Source organism: Musa acuminata, chromosome BXJ3-7 (genome assembly GCF_036884655.1).
Source record: "Musa acuminata AAA Group cultivar baxijiao chromosome BXJ3-7, Cavendish_Baxijiao_AAA, whole genome shotgun sequence".
Lineage (NCBI taxonomy): Eukaryota > Viridiplantae > Streptophyta > Magnoliopsida > Zingiberales > Musaceae > Musa > Musa acuminata.
In genome coordinates, this window is record NC_088355.1 from 910,741 (window position 1) to 928,418 (window position 17,678).

At 38.9% G+C, this 17,678-nt stretch overlaps 3 protein-coding genes across 5 annotated transcripts; 1 reads left to right on the forward strand and 2 right to left on the reverse strand.

The window, feature by feature from the left end:
- Positions 1-3,084: 3,084 nt before the first annotated feature.
- LOC135643055 (kinesin-like protein KIN-14R) lies at positions 3,085-9,459 on the reverse strand. 2 transcript variants are annotated; one of them, XM_065159594.1, is made up of 17 exons: positions 9,273-9,459; positions 9,117-9,176; positions 8,368-8,951; positions 8,118-8,286; positions 7,981-8,036; positions 7,711-7,906; positions 7,555-7,631; positions 7,247-7,346; positions 6,995-7,102; positions 6,735-6,911; positions 6,358-6,643; positions 6,118-6,279; positions 5,813-6,028; positions 5,689-5,726; positions 5,414-5,577; positions 5,185-5,310; positions 3,085-4,060 (listed from the first exon to the last, which is right to left on the reverse strand). In XM_065159594.1, exons 2-17 carry the CDS (start codon positions 9,130-9,132, stop codon positions 3,224-3,226), a joined length of 3,312 nt encoding a protein of 1,103 aa, XP_065015666.1. In that variant the 5' UTR covers positions 9,133-9,176; positions 9,273-9,459; the 3' UTR covers positions 3,085-3,223. The 2 variants fall into 2 exon arrangements, with proteins under 2 accessions (XP_065015666.1, XP_065015665.1); XM_065159593.1 differs by having other exon boundaries at positions 9,117-9,459.
- Positions 9,460-10,954: 1,495 nt separating this feature from the next.
- LOC135642371 (putative ALA-interacting subunit 2) lies at positions 10,955-15,375 on the forward strand. 2 transcript variants are annotated; one of them, XM_065158482.1, is made up of 9 exons: positions 10,955-11,185; positions 12,352-12,413; positions 12,495-12,569; positions 12,679-12,795; positions 13,650-13,720; positions 13,821-14,118; positions 14,273-14,562; positions 14,841-14,903; positions 15,013-15,375. In XM_065158482.1, the coding sequence occupies exons 1-8, from the start codon at positions 11,107-11,109 to the stop codon at positions 14,893-14,895; spliced, it is 1,047 nt and encodes a 348-aa protein (XP_065014554.1). In that variant the 5' UTR covers positions 10,955-11,106; the 3' UTR covers positions 14,896-14,903; positions 15,013-15,375. The 2 variants fall into 2 exon arrangements, with proteins under 2 accessions (XP_065014554.1, XP_065014553.1); XM_065158481.1 differs by having other exon boundaries at positions 15,056-15,375.
- A 1,462-nt stretch (positions 15,376-16,837) lies between these two features.
- On the reverse strand, positions 16,838-17,347 carry LOC135642737 (glutaredoxin-C9-like). Its single transcript, XM_065159134.1, has one exon. It carries the CDS (start codon positions 17,267-17,269, stop codon positions 16,868-16,870), a length of 402 nt encoding a protein of 133 aa, XP_065015206.1. The 5' UTR covers positions 17,270-17,347; the 3' UTR covers positions 16,838-16,867.
- Positions 17,348-17,678: the final 331 nt, after the last annotated feature.

The following is a 17,678-nucleotide window of genomic DNA, read 5'->3' on the forward strand; positions in this document are numbered from 1 at the left end:
GATTGGAGGGGGTCAAAGGCGAGTGACGCGTGCAAGCGAAAGATGCGTCCGGCGTCGGGGCAGAACCGTGATTTTGAGCGGTGTCAAAAAACAGAGGTCATGAAAGGTTGGTGGATAATTTGCATGAAACATCCCATCTTATCACACGTCTTGTAATCGATGATTCACTCCATAAGATATTTCATCGGTTGGTAATCGTTGACAGGATGATGATATTTAGTAGCTGACCTAACAGTTGACATACGATAAGGAATGAGTAGAAAAGGATCATTCATGGAGTGCTTAGAGGACACATCATCGTATTGGATCTCACATAGATCATGTTCTTGATAAGGATGTCAAACATTTCATGCCTAAATCAATCACACATCGGAATCTGAAGATGATTTGAATGGATTCACAAGGACTAGATGAGTCTTTGAAGTATTTTTGGGGTAGAGGTTGAAACTCGCAAGTTACTTATTGCATTGAGTGTAGATAATGACACCATAAATCCAAATCCCACATATGAAGAACAACTTTGGCAAAACTTTCTTTTACATCTATCTTATAGACAATATCTTTTTAATGTCTTTTGGACGACATGTTTTAATTTCAGAGACAAGGTGGGCTTCCCCTCCATTAATGACTCCCCTGTTAGGCCATGATGACCTATGATTTATCCAAGCAAAGCAAAGCTCTGTTACCTCCACTAGATTCAAAGATTTTGAGTCTTCAGCTGAAGATTAATGTTCATTGCTTGGGGAAGAACAGTAACTTCTCTGTTGATTGTTACATGGATACATTTAATGAATTCCTACAGCTGTTCTTTTGATGTGAAGCTTCAGGTGTTACCTCTGTTTCACCTCATGTTCATTCTTTTGGAGTTGCTGCAGCTGCTAAAAGTCATTTCCAGTGATTTATGCATTGTCACATTCTTTTGGAATCCTCCAAAGTTGAGGGATTCTATGTGTTTTCTTCCCCAAACTCTGCAAAAGCTACGAGTGACAGACATTTTAGTGAACCTGATGGCCCAGCAGTCAAGGAAAGAAGTATTCCTTGCTTGTTGGAACTGGTAGATCTAAATGCAAGTTAGTGCTAATTAATTAGTGGTGGATCAACACTGGCAATAATGCTGAGACAGTCATCATTTGCATCTCTCTTTGAATTGGTATCACCTGTCCTCTTCATCTTGGATCAAATTAGCATGTAAAGGATTACACATTCTCTTCACATGTTTGAATCTGAGTCAAGTTGATCATGTATCTGACCATGAAGATTAGACACCATCATGTAAAGGCTTAAGATATTAAGTTGTAAATCAACTCAACCATTATTAACAAATTGATTCTTCTCTCTCTCTCTCTATCTCTATCACACATATATTCATTTTTTAACTTATATTTAGTTGTCGATTGATCATCGATCCTTCTTATTTTTAAAAAAAATTAAACATATCCATGTTCTTCGGTGTTATAAGACTTATTTTCGATCGATGATTCATTTTTACTTAATCTAATCTTGAATCATCCGATTTATTTTTTTTTATTCTATCTTTTTCGATAAGATTTTGCTCGGCTCACCTAATTTTGTACCTACATTAGGATTTTTTATATATATTTAAAACAAATTAAACTGATCGTACATGGAGATTGGACATCATGGCAATCTAATTCTATCTTTTATCTTCGCCGACCGCGAGATTAAGACCCTACATTGATTATTAAAGGTCCCATGTGGAGGATTAATAGCTTAATGATCGAGATATCATCTCTCATTTCCTATTACCATGCAGTGTTCAATGATATCTTAGATCAGATGTGGAAACCTATAGATGAGAATGGCCCCATGAGGTATGTGATGGCAACCCTGTCTCGGCAAATGCCGACCAAAAGTACACACAGTGGAGCCAACCCTCACAAGAAGCCATCTTCCTCAATGAGAAGGATGCCAACAACTCATCAAAAAGATGCTTGTCGGTTTGCACAAAGACAAGGTTGGGGCTTCAACACAGCAACTGCTACCAGCTGATGAGGAGCTTAAGCAGCACACTGACAGTCCTAATTAAACAACAAAAGCTGTACTGTGTACAGTTCAGGAATCTGAAAAAGGAAATGGTGTGTTCCCTGTGAGAAACAGAGGTCAAGAATAGGGTTCCAGAATCAACAATGTTTGATTGTAGCACTGCAAGGGAATAGCTGTTCTATGTTGAATCATGTCTGAAAAATAGTTGAATAGTTGTTCTTACTCTGAAACAAACTTGAATAGTTGATTAAGATTTAGTGCCTAAGATTTCATCCAAACAAAGTTGGATCATAGCCACAATATGTTATTTCTTATATAAGATTTTTTTTACAATAATATGATGAAACACCAATCTCATGGTGATGTACCAGATCCACTTTATGAGGATTTAAGGTTTGTAGCTTCATACACCCCCTTTCAATCCTCCCTCAGAAGGGTCCTTTTTTGTTTTTAGTTGTTTGTGGAGCAGTCAGTTTGGCATTCCAAAATAATAGGATTTAATATGAAAATAGAGTTAATGGTCTCTTCCACTATGATTCAACTGTGTTCAGAGAGAGAGTCAATTGTTTACAGAAAGGCTTGTGTTCGATATTAAGAAAAACAGATAATTGGATGAACAAGACTCCCCACCAATATCACAAAATCCAAGTACCTACATTGTATTAAAGAGAAAGCATAGATGTGTCTTTCTCCATGTAGTGTGTGCATAATGATTGCTGATGCAAGATGGACATTTCTTTCCGAATGAGAAGCTTCAGTTCCAGCTAGAGATTGCTGGTGAATTGACAAACTGCATCCAGTTCACTTTAAACCATAGGAAATATTCAGAATATGACAGAACAAGTTCCATCAAAGTTGACATTCATGATTGCCATAGTTTCAGAAGCTGAGGCTGCATGTAGCAGAATCAACTGGACTAACAAAATTACAAATTGATAGTTTCCCTCCAAACTGTGTAACTGATGGATGTAAACAAGTCAACTGTCAGAAATTATTCCTTGTTGTTGCAAGGTTGGATTCATATTTATGACAAACTCTTCACTTTACTCATAGGAAAATGTTCAGAATATGACAACAAGTTCTATCAAAGTTGACATTAGAGGTCATAGTTCAGATGCTGAGGCTGCATGTAGCAGAATCAACTGAACCACTAGTAATTACAAACTGTTAGTTCCCCTCCGAGCTAATAATAACTGATGGAGGTAAACCAGTTCAACTGTCAGAAAATGGTTCGTGCTGTTGTTGCACCATGGTTCCAGCCTCTCTCCTTTTCTTTCTTCTGTTTCTGCTGCATTACTCGATCACCATCGCCAGCATTACCCAGAACCATTCTCCTTGCCTTCCTCCCGCTGCGACCTACTGAAAGTCTTAGCTTATCCAGCCCAGAAAGCGTTCCTCCCCTTCTAATTGCCTGGGGCAGTTGAGGCCTAATGATCACCTTCTTCTGCAGGCTTCTTCGAAGAATGCTGTTGATCTTCTTAGCACTTCTCTGCTGGCTGCGAGTTTCACCTTCACATGCACCAACAGTTGTGAGGGTAGGTTGAGCTTGTGAAGGTAATGGCGGTGAAAGGTTGTCCATGGCATTGATCAGGGCTTTTGCCATTGGAAGGGGAATAAGGGAGTTCCGGCGTGGTGCTGTGGTGACAGGTAGACCACCACGGATGGTAGGACAAAGGGAAACCCTGCTGGCTTTCCTCGGGAATGGCTCTTCAGCAATCTCTGGCTTGTTTTCCTTGTCTCTAAACTGGAGGAAGTTCTTGAAGATGATGTGGTCATTTGGAGACTGCAGCAAAGGCCTGTTGCAATTGTTATCAGCAAGTGGCCGCATCATATCTGCAAATTCTTTACATGTTTCTTTTTCTATGATATGAGTGTGGATTTTCTCGATTGGTGGACGAGTGACAAGAAAAGATTTAGCCGATGAGATGTTTTCTTCATGTTGTTCCCTTCGTTGTTGTTGCTGCAACTGCTGTAGTTGATTTTCAGCTATTCTGTTGTCTACATGCTGTCTTGCCAACTTTCTTTCAATCAATAGTTGTGATTCCAGTTCCTTAACCTGTATATGGAAGTTCATCAGAGACCATCCTTACGCTCTCAAGTACCAAAGAGACAGAATAAAAAATGGTAATCTCTTTAAGCAACCAAAGCTCAGTCTTGAAAGAACAAAAAGATAAGCATTTACTGCAGATCTCTATATATTTCATTCGACTAGCCAGGAACGGTGATCTGAATGGGCACATGCCTCTGCATAAAGGAGAAACAAATGTTCTAGATTTTAAACTATTATGCAGTAAAGGTTTCACTTTCCTGCCAACAATCAATGAACTAAAATTTAGACATAAATTTCAGTTCATCTTCCCAATACAAATAACATTTCTCTGGCAATTTTTTGTACATGGAAACTCTTATCCTATGAGAACCTAAAGATATATCAATAAAAGTATTGAAAAAAAAAGGTGAAATACAAAAAAGATGGTATTTGGATTTTGGATCATATTCTCTTCATTGAATAATCTTGCATTAGTGTTTGAAAAACAAAGTATTTGTTCCATATCTAAACAAAAGGCTCAGCATTTGACAAGGTTGATAGAAACCTTCAAAGTTTCAACTCCTAAGGAACTCTAATTGGCTCATAGTGCTAGATGAACATAAGAAACTACCCAACTGTTGTTTATAGTGCTAGACTGACATAAGGTGACAAAAACACATATGAGACATGATGGGGCTCTATGCTGTGATGTGTCAGTTGTGCCTACCAGTTTCTGTTCAGTCAACTCATGTGCATCCATAATTCTAGGCCTGTACTCTCTAAATAACATAAAAACTGGTTAAGCCTAAATGACTAGCTTTACATTCATCTAACCCTGAAAACCACCACAATTTAACATCCACCCTGTGGGACATCGGAATGTGATAGTAATAATCTTATATTTCAAAGTCAACAAATGTTAGGTGTCTAATGCTGCGTTGTAACTTACTTTCCATGTAGGAGAAAGATTAATATATAAAAAGGCACCTAAGTTCATGATTATAAATCATAAACATAGATAGATTTAAGCTACAACTGCCAAAATCCAACTCTATCTTGGAAAGACAGATCGGTATACTTTTAGAGAGTCAAAATAATTATCATAAATTTTCTAATTGGATTAACCGAATATGAAGGTTTTTAGTTCATACTTTGTCTTGAAGATTTTTATTGATCATATCTTTTGCCTTGTTTTTGATTTCCAAAGATTGAATTGTCTCTTCCATCTTCTTCATTTGAGAATCTTTCAGCTTGCTGTCCTCCTTGACCTTACCAACCTAGCAAGAGCAGCAGGAGAAATCTTAGACTCAAGATTAACAAGAATAGGCAATACCAAGGCTCATTACGAAACATTGTCTTATTTTTCATTGATATTCATACCAACTGTTTGTATCTGAATATTTCACTCATGTCAATTTGTCTTTTGGCAGGACCAAGTTCAATTCCCCTGACTCTGCTTGCAAAATTAAGAGAACAAAGTGTCTCGCCTACGTCATCCTCATTTGGGCTAATCTGCACAAACATCAAAGTCTTCGAGTCCCCACCTGAATTTATTTACTTAGTTAAGTAACTTCATGTAGTAGTGGTATATGATGAGAAAAATAACAAAAAAAAAAAAGTGGTGAAGGGGAGGCAGAATAAGATATAAAGAATACCTAGGGAGTCTTGAAGTAAGTGGGTAAGCTTTGAATTCCTGAATTGGTGAAAATTCCAAGATTCAGATGATGAAGGTAGAGAGATGTTAATAACAACAGCATGCAAAAGAGATGTTTCAGAAACCTGAAAGGAACATGTGGGCTTTTAGTTGCAAGAGCTGATATCACATTGCCTAATGCAGAAAGTGACTTGTTGATGTTTTGTGCCTCTTTTAGGCGTTCTCCTTGAGCATCTGTTTTTGCGACTCTCTCACTACCAGCTAGATCAATGAGCCATAATTTGCTTCTTGTGCATTCTCCATTCACTAGATTCTCTCCTCGTATCATCACACAGTGAATACTGAAGAAAATTGAAATGATAAATATTGACATTAAGCTACTACTCTGAGAGATAATAAGGTTAATGGATCTGTAGAAAGAAAAAATAACCAGTGTGATCGGCTGCTATGCTCATTTGCATTAGTCGAACCAACAACTCTTGCTTTGCTGCCAGTTTGTAGAACTTCCCAAGCTTCGGTCATGTTGGTCACATGAGCTTCGACTAGCCCTGGAACATGGTGAACTCCCTCTGTAACTTGTCTTACTTCTAGCCTATAAAAAACCAGCAAGTCACAGACTGGTCATCTATCCTACCTGTCAAATTAATGTAGAAGTTAAACTTCTGCTTACTTCTTTGCAGCTGCAGTAGGTTGAGATCCTGAAAGAAGCAAATCATGGATCTGCTCATTGTAGACCTCTAGTACACTTACAGTGACTTCATAATGATATAATCCTTGTCTTTCTCTTATTATTCGAAATATTTCCTCAAGTGTTCTATAGTTGACTCCACGAGCTTCTTCATTTCCTTCCATCGTAAAGGTTTTGCCTGTCCCTGTCTGTCCATATGCAAATATGCAGACATTGTATCCATCCAACACCGATGTTGCAAAAGGTGCAGTCTTCTGAAAAACAGTTTCTGGTGTTTGGGGTATAAAAGCAATATTTAGCTAAAAAATTTGGTGACTCAAGTAAGCATATAAGCATAGAGCGCAAGTTTGGCTGAATACCTTGATCATCTTCAGGACTGAACACAGAGTCAAACTTAAAGGCCTTACTGGAAGATACATGACCTTTGACGATAAGCTCGCCATCGTTTGCAGATTCAAAATCAACAACCATGGAGGCCCCTCCAGTTTTTTCTTCCGTGTTAAGAGGTCGACAACGACAGAATACTCTAATGTTTCCTGAAATACAGCTAAGTTCAAGAAAAGTTTTGTGCTTCTCATTTGTTTCTATACATATTAATCAAATTAAATGCTAGGCTAACCTTTCAGCTCTATAACTTTGTTGTATAGGTCTTTTTTTTCTTTCGACTCCTCATTGAACCTGAGCTTGAGATCTTCAATCTCCTTCTCTAGGTTGACATGACGATCTACTGTCCGGGGTAAAATTGCAGCTTGTTAGATTCCGTTTCATCAATTTAAATGAAAAGGAGCTTTATGAGATTAGAGGTTATTGACAAGCAAACAATTCCATGAACATCATATGCTGAATGTGTGAGATATCTTGGATAACTTACGTGAGGTTTGAATTATGGTTGTTGCATGGCTAATATCCGCAAGACACCTCTTAAATTCTAATGCCTCCCCCGATAGATTGACATGCTCTAGCTTCAGCAACTGATTTTTTCAAGTATGTTATGCTCTAGAAAAGTAATACATGATGAAAGCAGAGAGCAAAATGGAAGTGAGGGCAGAATGACTAGAACGAAAACACATTACATGAAATTTCTCACTCAAGTTAGCAAGGGACTGAAAAGTAATACATGATGAAAGCAGATCGCAAAATGGAAGTGAGGGCAGAATGACTAGTATGAAAACACATTACATGAAATTTCTCACTCAAGTTAGCAAGGGACTGAAACCACCGACTCTTCTCCTTCACTTGTCCCTCTATTGCAAAAGCTGATTCAGAAACACCCACATAAATTATTCATAAAAAAAGTTCTAATAAAAGATCCATAATTTCAAATAACTACAATACCTAAAGAACCAACATGCATTGACTTCTGCATGAGCTCCATTTGAAGCTTCTGCAATAACAGCCTTGCCTCATGGCATTCTTTATTCTTAAGTTCATTATCCCTTTTGAGATTCTCCAGTGCTCTTATGTATTCTGTTTGCTCAGTAATGAGCAATTGATAGTCTTCCTCAAGTTTACTGCATTTGACACATTCCTCCTGAAAAATTTGAGACTTGGGTTCAGAAAAATAAGCAGTAATTTCATTTTTCAGGTGCCACTAATTCTTCTTACCAGTCCCCTGCCCGATACTTCTTTCTGCTTCCCTGGTGTTCTCTTAATTGTCTCGCCTGATAAGTTAATGAATATCTTTCAATTATTGAAAGTTTAAGTCAAAAGGAAGATACAGAACAGGGTTTAACAAGATCTACCTGCAGAAAAATCCTGTCGAATTGAAATACCAGACACAATAGCGTGTCCTACCACCCCTTCAAATCTGATCGATAATCCCTGCTCGTGAACAACTGAAGCTCTCAAATCTGACAAAACCAGAGGCCGGTTTGATCCCACCCGAGCATATATATCTAGGCCGGCAACTACCTGAGATGATATTCCCATAAGAAAGCCTCCATAAATAAACAATCAACGCAATTGGATTAGCATGGAGCATGACACGCTTACCTTATCTTCCTGTATAAGAACATCGAATACTCTCATTCCTGCAGGTCCTTCAGTAAACACAATCTCAGCAAAATGAAGGTCAACAAGATAATCTCCTGCCTCTAGTTCAGGAAATTGATATGAGAAATTCCCAAATCGAGCAGATTGGTATAGTTCCGGTGTGCCGTCCCCAACCACAGCATCAGTTTTTACAGGATTTCCACCAGAGTAAAACCTGTCCAGTTCAAATTCGATGCCACCGCAGACCACGAACTCATCCACACATCCTGCATTTATACTCAACGATCTCTCCTGGATTTCTGGTATCACCCCGAGCTCGATAGAAGCTTCAAAAGCACCGTCTTTGTCCAACTTTCTATCTTTTTCTGGGCATGCCTCTGCCGTTCTTAATTCCGTCCGGCTATCAGAGGTGAAGCCGTCGAAGCGACTTCCAGGGAAGAGCTCAACGGGTGCGACCTTGTTCCGCTGAGGGGTTTCTCTGATGTAATCTGGCGATTCTTGAATCCCCTCGCGGAAAATGCCAGGCGAAGGGGACCCGGCAAGTTGCTGCGGAGATATTGCTTGGAATTCAAATGCCTGGCCACCTGCAAACATTACGGCCCAAGATCACAAACCCTAGAACGGGGAGTTTCGGACCAATCCCACAGAAACAGCATATAACTGCACATAAATCCCATCCAAGAAAAACCCCAACCCGTAACAGATGATCTGTCGGCAAGATGGAACGTCAAAGGAACAGGAGAACTAACCGAAATCATCAGCCATTGCCACCGCTTAACCAAATCGTTTCTTTCCCTCTAAAGAACCACCTGCAAAGATCAAGCAGCGCTCTTGCAGCGAAGCGTGATCGGAACCTGACGAATTCTTGAACCCCCAAAAGCAAGGAAAGAAGGGAGAGAATGAACCTCGGCGGATCTCGATCTTCCCACCGCAAGCACGCTTCTTTTTTGCGAGAGGAGATTCGCCCAGCAGCGCCGTCGCGATTTGCGCCGAAGCGCTTCCAATTAAAGTAGGGAACGAACGAGAGATTTTGAAGAGGAGAAGAGGGAAATGGATCAGGAAAAGGAAAAGGAATGGCTTTTTGATCGGGAAGAGAGTTAGAGAGAGCGAGAGAGAGGGAGAAAGAGAGAGGGAGGGGGGGGGGGACTAAAAAGAAGCTGCGTGAGAGGGAGGTGAAGGACCGTTATGTTTTCGAAATAAAAGAAAAAGTGACTTACTCATTCATTTATACCCGGATATCTACCTGTGTCGTTATTGGATAAACTTGGTGATCCATCCATACGCAAAGTGGTCGCACGGATATCGTTGGCGGGTAGCAAAACCAGTTCTGGTTTCCGTCAAGATTTCGAAATAACATTTATTTACCCATTAATTTGATACCCAAACCACCCATCCGTGGACCCCACATGTTACTAATACCTTCATCCAATCAGAAGGCAGGTGAGGTAGCATACGAGGGGCAAAAAACAATGATCTCTATTTGAAATTTGAATAGTTGCCACAAAGAGGAGGCTTCGGTCGCAATTAAAGCAGGATTAATAGCTACCAAATTAAGTACTTCACGTAGCAGTAGCTCTTTAACTGCGGATATAATCCAAGCCTTATTGCATGCATCTCTCCATCAAGTGATTGATTTCTGTGCCATGAGACTTGGGAGTCAACCAAAAATAAAAAAGGGCAAATCTTGTCATTTAGATATTGTTCATAGTAAAATTCTACTTAGGTGATTGCAACTAATGCATAAGAAGAGATTATTAGCTTACACTTCAAGGGATTAACTTTAGTGCATTCTACTTCAGCACTCATCATTGAGGATAGATTTGTGAGATATTAAGAATATAAAGCAGCAGGTCTCATATTTTGGTTGAGTTGTATTGAGGTGGAATTGCTTGTCCAATCATAACTTTAAGATTTCAAAAAATTTAAAATAATTGTAACACCAATGAAACTTTGAAACTTTATAAATATGACTCTTATAATATAAAAATTATATTATTGAGATAATAATGTTAAAATAAAATATTTAAAGATAATAAAAATAAATTTATTCGAAGGGTAAGATGAAAGAGAATTAAGTAAGATGATATTAACAACAAACATACGAATGTGATAATTAGAAGAAATAAATTGATTAATATTTAAAGATAGAAAGAGACGTTAGGCGTTAGGAAAGAAAAAAAAAGATCTTAATAGAAATTATATATAAAAAAAATAAAATATTTTAAATTTAATTAAATATATATTTTTTATAGATGACGAGAAAAATAATATGATTGAGACTTATGATTTTTTTTATATATCTTAATGTGAAAAAAAAGATCGATCTTGGGGACATATATATATATATATATATATATATATATATATATATAGTATTTAAGTAGAATTAGGTAAGGATCGATTTGCATGCTTACTAATTGAATCTGATTGAGTACAATTTCAAATTGACCCAAACCCGGTTTAGCCCGCGGTCCAATCTGGGTGAGCGACATGGACCGCTTGAGTCAAAGGTTTAGCCCGGTCCAACCCAGTTTATTCTCAGCCCGCGCGGCCCGTCGCGGGGGCTTTTACGTCGTCAATATTGGCTTGTCGGCCAGCACTTTGGGCATCGCCTCTCACGAAACGGAGAGGGATCCTTAGGGTTTCCTATTATATCGATCAGACCTTGATTTCCGATGAAATTGGTTGATTTAGGGAGTGATTGGAGTTTGGGTCGGTAGGGATTCGGTATGTGATTTGATGGAAATGGAGGCTGGCAGCACATCAGCGTCCGGCGGAGGAACGCAAGCCCACTCCTATTCGCCACTGCGGTCCAAAGGTATCCTTCCTGTTAAATCTGCGGGATTCTGATCCATTTAGATGTGAAATGATTGAGTTTTCGATGTGCGAAGGCTTTCTGCTCTTCGTCATGCCTTAAATCTGTAGTCTTTGTTCCAATTACATGTCTATTATTTTAGCATATTTGATGCGAAGTCAATCGCCGTATTTTGTGGTGAATTTGCGGCACAAATTCCAAACATATACATTCGATACAGCATTCGATAGTATTGTTTTGCACCGCGTTAGAAATTTCGTTGTTTTCTTTTCCTGTATGTGATATGATGTAGAATTTGGAGTCAGACATTATTTTATTATTTTGCAGAGAAATTATTTGTTGGCATGTGCTATTACTTAATTTGAAATTGATTCTAATACAAGTAGAAAATGTCATACGTAAGAGGTTATCAGTGGTCTTGGACATGTGGGATCTGAGTTAAATGCATAGTTATAAAGTCATGATCCTCATCGATTCATTATTGGCCATTTAAGATCAAAAGCATAGAAGAAGGAAAATATACGTTAAGCAATCCACAACTTCTGAGGTGTCTTAGTGAGTTCAGCAATGTCAAGACACTAACATTGCTGTAAGGATTGTCACTGTTCCTGATAGAGTTGTAAGTTGGTTTTGACCCTTTCAACTCTCATATGTTTGCTGCTAAAATCATGCTTTTGTTTTGTTTCATGTAGACAGTAAAACACTGTCATGTTCTGTGATTACAAAACAATTTGAAAGAAAAACCCGTGTTTCCAAATAGCTGAGATCATCTACATGAATCCTCTGCTTCATTTTGCTATTTTAAGGGTCACAATATCTTTTAGAACTATTACTATCGAGTGTCTAGTAAATATGTTTGTGGAAATGGAAATAATAAAAGAGCTTTATTGAGTAGTGGACCAAGTGTTATGAAATTTTTTTATTACCAGATCGGTAACTTCGATTATCATAAAAGTTTCTAGATGAGCAAGCACGAGGAACATGACTTGCTTGTTCATAGTTCCCTTCATAAAATGTCTGTGTTATCTGCTTATGTGTTGTGCCCTTCGGATCATTGCTTAGTTCATTCCACTTTCGTTTATTTGCATCACCATTTTATCGATTTTAGGCAGTTGCCTCACGGACTGATATTTTTATAGTTTTTATTAAAAAGATTTTTTGTTTGGCAGCATTCTATAAGTTTACCCAGCAGAATCTTCCAGCTTGCAAACCAAATCTGACACCAGCACGGGTGAGATTTTTTTTTTTTTTTGAATGTCCTGAATCTATCAATAGCCACTTGGATCTTTTACTTAATTTCATCCTTGTGCAGGTTATAGCAATATTTCTGTTAGCTGGTGTTGTTTTTATACCTGTTGGTCTAGTATGTCTCCGTGCTTCAGAAAGTGTAATCCTTGGACTCAAAACTCTGTTCAGTCAGTTTAAGTTCCTTATGTAAGTATCATCTTGGACTGAGGTTATATTGTATCTGTTGGTATTTTCTTCTGATTATGTAGGTTGTGGAGATTCTTGATCGTTATGATATTGAATGTGTACCTGAGTCTTATAGAAACAACAAAGTAGCTTACATCAAGGATAGCTCAATTTCGAAGAATTGTAAGCGTCTAATAAAGGTAAAGTTTATGCTATATGCTCAATGCTAATGTTTCAACACTCATGGTAGACACGAACATCCTTGGAAGCTCTTTTTATTTAACCTTCCTATCAATATTATTCAGCCATTTCTAGTGAGAACAACAATTAGTTGGATTCAAGGATTTTATCTTTTCGTACATTCACATGAACTCATGTGGTACCCTATCTGTGGCCCGATGATATCCATGACTATCAAAACATAGTGTCAACCTGCATTGCTGTGACTGCACTGCAATCTATTCCAACAACTAAGTCCACAGGAAAGGCATATATATTTTCATTGATGGAACAACCACACAACTATTCTTTTAGTATCCCTATGATGTTCCATGATATGGTTTCTTATATCTTTTTGCCGTAGCTTCTCTTTTTCAGGGTGCCATTGGTTTATCTTGTTTCTCTTTTAGCTATGTACTGCACAAATGTTCAATATTTTCTTAACAGTTTTGAGGTGATATTAAATTTAGATGTGATAGTATAGATCCCCTAAGAGGAAAAAAATTGTAAGACTTAAAAATGAAGTGTTCGTTGCTATTTACAACTCATCTTTGGCCTCTGATAAAGAAATCCATTTGTGCATAATGCTCTATGATGCTCGAATGTGTCAAAATAGTTAGGGAAGTTATTGGTGTATATAACATATGCCAGCACTCTTCCTCTTTTTGTCATTTTGTAACCAGAGAACTAGGGAATTTTGTTATTTTGATATCAATGATCTTCTATGTCTAGATAGTATTTGAGTTACTTGTTTCTATATATGACATTCTGTTTTATCTTACTTGTCTTCTTTATCTAGAACTATGTGACATAAAATATTTAAATTTCTCTGCAGATTCAGAAGCATATGAAAGCACCAATTTATGTCTATTATGAACTTGATAATTACTATCAGAATCATCGACGGTAATCATCTTGTTGGCCTTGTGTTTTTTTTTAATCTTACTAGTTCAGTTCCTCAAATTGGTTTCTGTTGATGCATGATAAGTTTTGGAAATTTGCCCAGGTATATAAAAAGTAGAAGTGATAAGCAGCTTCTACATGGATTGGAGTACAAGGACACTAGTTCATGCAGACCTGAAGAGTATAACAATGGTCTCTCAATTGTTCCTTGTGGGTTAGTCGCATGGAGCTTGTTCAATGATTCTTACACCTTCGTGCGTGAGACTGTAGAATTAAGAATCAACAGGAGAAACATTGCTTGGAAGAGTGACCGAGAGCACAAGTTTGGTAGAAATGTATATCCCTTCAATTTTCAAAATGGAAGCCTAATCGGGGGAGGAACCCTTGACCCAGATGTTCCTGTGAGTATTTTGATTGTTCAAATTCTGTATGTAGTACTTGTTTGTACCATGGGGAGGGATCTTACATCCAAAGTTCGCTAGCCTATCTTGAAATATATGGTTCTAGTATATGTATCCTGAAGTGTTTAATCATTAAATTTTTACCTCCAACTAGCTGAGTGAACAAGAAGATCTCATAGTTTGGATGCGTACTGCTGCTCTTCCAAAGTTCAGAAAGCTGTATGGTGTAATTGAAGAAGATCTACAAGCTGATGAGATTATTGAAGTACACCTTGTTAATAACTACAACACTTACAGCTTTGGGGGAAAGAAGAAGCTTGTTCTTACAACTAAAAACTGGCTCGGGGGCAAAAATGATTTCCTTGGGATAGCTTACATGGCAACTGGAGGCTTTTGCATTTTCCTGTCCATCTTGTTCGCACTCATTCATGTGAAAAATCCAAGGTAATTTTTTTTTCGACATGACAATACTTCTGATGAATGACATTGCACACATCAAATGTGGTGAGTGAAAAAATGTTGACGAGATTATGCTTTGTGCTATGATCTTTATTAAATTTCACTTCTTGTTGATGCTCTTTCTGGTGCTTATTACATTTGTTTTCTTCTGATGAATCAAGTGATTCTTATGTAAAGACATTAACAATATTTTGATGTAATACGTTACTTTTTGGACTATTGAGGTCCATGCTTATGTCTCCCTTGTTAATTTCTGTCTGCAGGCCTCATGGCGATCCTACTTACTCTTATGGGAACAGGAAAAGCACCACTAGCTGAATCTTGCGGTAGGTTGATGATGACAACGTGAAAAGTTCCATTGCTTATGCTTATCTGTGAAGTCATCAGATATCAGATTGAAATAGTTGTTTGAAAGTTGCATTTGTATTAAACCAGGTGAACCATTCTTACCATTATAAACTATGCTGTGGCTGTACAGGATAGATTATGTCAAGATCAACTTGTGGCTCCTGCTTCCACTGATCGAGCAAATGCTGCTCCCGGCGCAATCATGGCTGATAGTTGCAAGTTATACTTGTAAATTTTGTGGTGGCCTATTTGGTTACTCGTGTATGTATACATCAGAACTCTTGTGCCTATCAGAATATCAGGATTTTATTTCAGGAAATTAGTACACGGATTGTAACTGATGTTTTCTCTCATCTTGGAGAAAAAATTGTCAAAAGATTTTTTTTTCTTGTTTTTCTTCTCTTTAAATGTTGATATCACATATAGTCAAAGCTGGGTGGTGTTTCTTCATGACCCTGGTTGCCAACTTGCAGATTGTCTGGTGAAATTTATGAAGGTATCTAGGAATGATAGTAAACTGATTGGTGCTGCCAGAAACTACACTGTTAGCAGAGCTCAAGATTTGCCCCCCCTGTTTTTTCCATTTCTTTGATGATGAAAGCAAAATGTGACCAACAACACCTGGAACTCTGTTTTAGGTATTGTTTGCAGAATGGAAATGGTATGCATTCTTTTGTTTATCATGGAGATTAGATGCTTGCATTTTGTGTAAACCAGCCAGCTAGAATCACTAGCAACAACCTGTGATCAGTCTCATCACCTTTGTCAGAATGTTTGATCGTGAGGATTACCTAATGTGTATATTTTCTTCTCTTCTTTGCTGGTTCTGTGAAATGTCATTTGAATCATCTGCAAGTTGTCATGGTCTTCTTAGTGCATCTGCAGTGCTGTCGTTCTGTGAAGATGTAAGTACTGAAAGTTTATTGTGTTCAAGACTTGATGATGTTCCATTTGAGGTCGTCTATTTGCATCTTATTTCTATTTTATAATATGCTCAGTTAAATCATAATATTTTAGCAAAATTTTTAGTATTAACTGTTACAGATGTTTAATTAAAAGTATATCCATTTCATCTTAAACAAGTTGGTATTCTTAGAACTATTCAGGAATCCACATGAACATTCTTCTATCATGTGAATTAACGGATAAATCAATTGATCGAAAATACTTAATCTCATGAGCCCATATCACTAATCCAAAATAATTAATTTAAATTAGTGATATATTCATCTGTTCTTTCTTCAGTTTCCAGTAAAAGTAAGGGCATATTATATTCTTAGAATTTGTTGTTTAGCCACTCTTTCTTGTGAGTTCTAAGTGGGCATTTCCTATTTGTTTTTGTATGAGGCTTTGAATGGGAAAAGGTGGTGGTCATGGTCAGACCCCTCTCTGCACCCAACCCTAACTGTTTGTTGAAATGAAACGTCATCCGCTGCTGTGAGCGTTGCAGGCACACAGCCTCTCCCAGAGACCACCTTCTTCTTCACATGCAAACGTATTATCAACCTAATCTCTCTCTCTCTCTCTCTCTCTCTCTCTCTCTCTCTCTCTCTCCTCTGTGCAGCAAACACAACACTTCACATGGGGAAGACTGCACTCGCTCTCGTCTCCAATTATAGGCATACCACCACCACCATCATCATGTCCGCACCCTTCTTTGCCGGCTCTAAAGATTCCTTCTTCATGTTTGTCCATGCAAAAATGCACTTTGCCTTTCGTATGCATTCTTACTGTTATTAATGGCATACATTGGCATTGGAAAGCTGTATGCATGCATGGAAGAACAAAATGTTGGGATAACTCATGCTTTTTGGTGTGACAATTAACGTATGCGGCATAAGCAGGCATAGAATTTGCCTTGTCATGGCAAATACTTGATAGAATTCGAAACACACGTATATGTACAGTGGGAGAGAGAGAGAGAGAGAGGTGATGGAGGCGTTCAGAGCCAGAGAGCACCGGCTTGCTTGAGTAGCGGGACGAGGGAGCCGTTGATGTGGCACGACATCACCTTCTCGACGCCGCCGAGGAGCTGTCCGCCGATGAAGACGGCGGGAACGGCTGCGGCGGAGACGGAGGTGGAGGGGGAGGGGGAGGCGGCGGAGAGGAGGTGGGAGAGGACCGCCTGGATCTCGCGGCCGCCCTTCCCCAGCTGGTCGAGCTCGTACACGGTGGGGCCGACGCCGAGCCCCAGCAACAGGTGCTTCACCACGTGGCACATGCAGCAGCCGCTGACGCTGAACACCACCACCGCGTTCCCGCTCGCCATTCTCGCCACCCTCTCGTACGGTCCGCTTCGCCTCATCATCACCATTCCCTCCGCTTCCTCTTCCACCATCCTCATCCGAAACCTTCTTCTTCTTCCTCCTCCTCCTCCTCCTTTTGCTCGTATAGATAGCAGAGAGCAAGAGAGAGAGCTGGGCTGAAGGTGGAGTGGAATTGGGTTGGGGTGTCCTGCTACAAGTATAAACATATATACATATATATAGATAGATAGATAGAGAGAGAGAGAGAGAGAGAGAGAGAGAGAGAGAGAGAGAAGCAGAGGAGGGAGAAGGATGAGTCAAAGCAACACGATTCGGTAGCCTTTGCAGGCGACGGTGGCCCCTGTTGCCCGGCAATCTCTGACCTCCATCCCTTCTCTCTCATGCACGGAGACAGAGAGAGAGAGAGAGACAGAGGTGCTGTAAAAGGGAAGGCTAGGGGGAGTAGTACGGGGAATAAACGGAAGGGGGACAGCGTGGCCTTCAAAT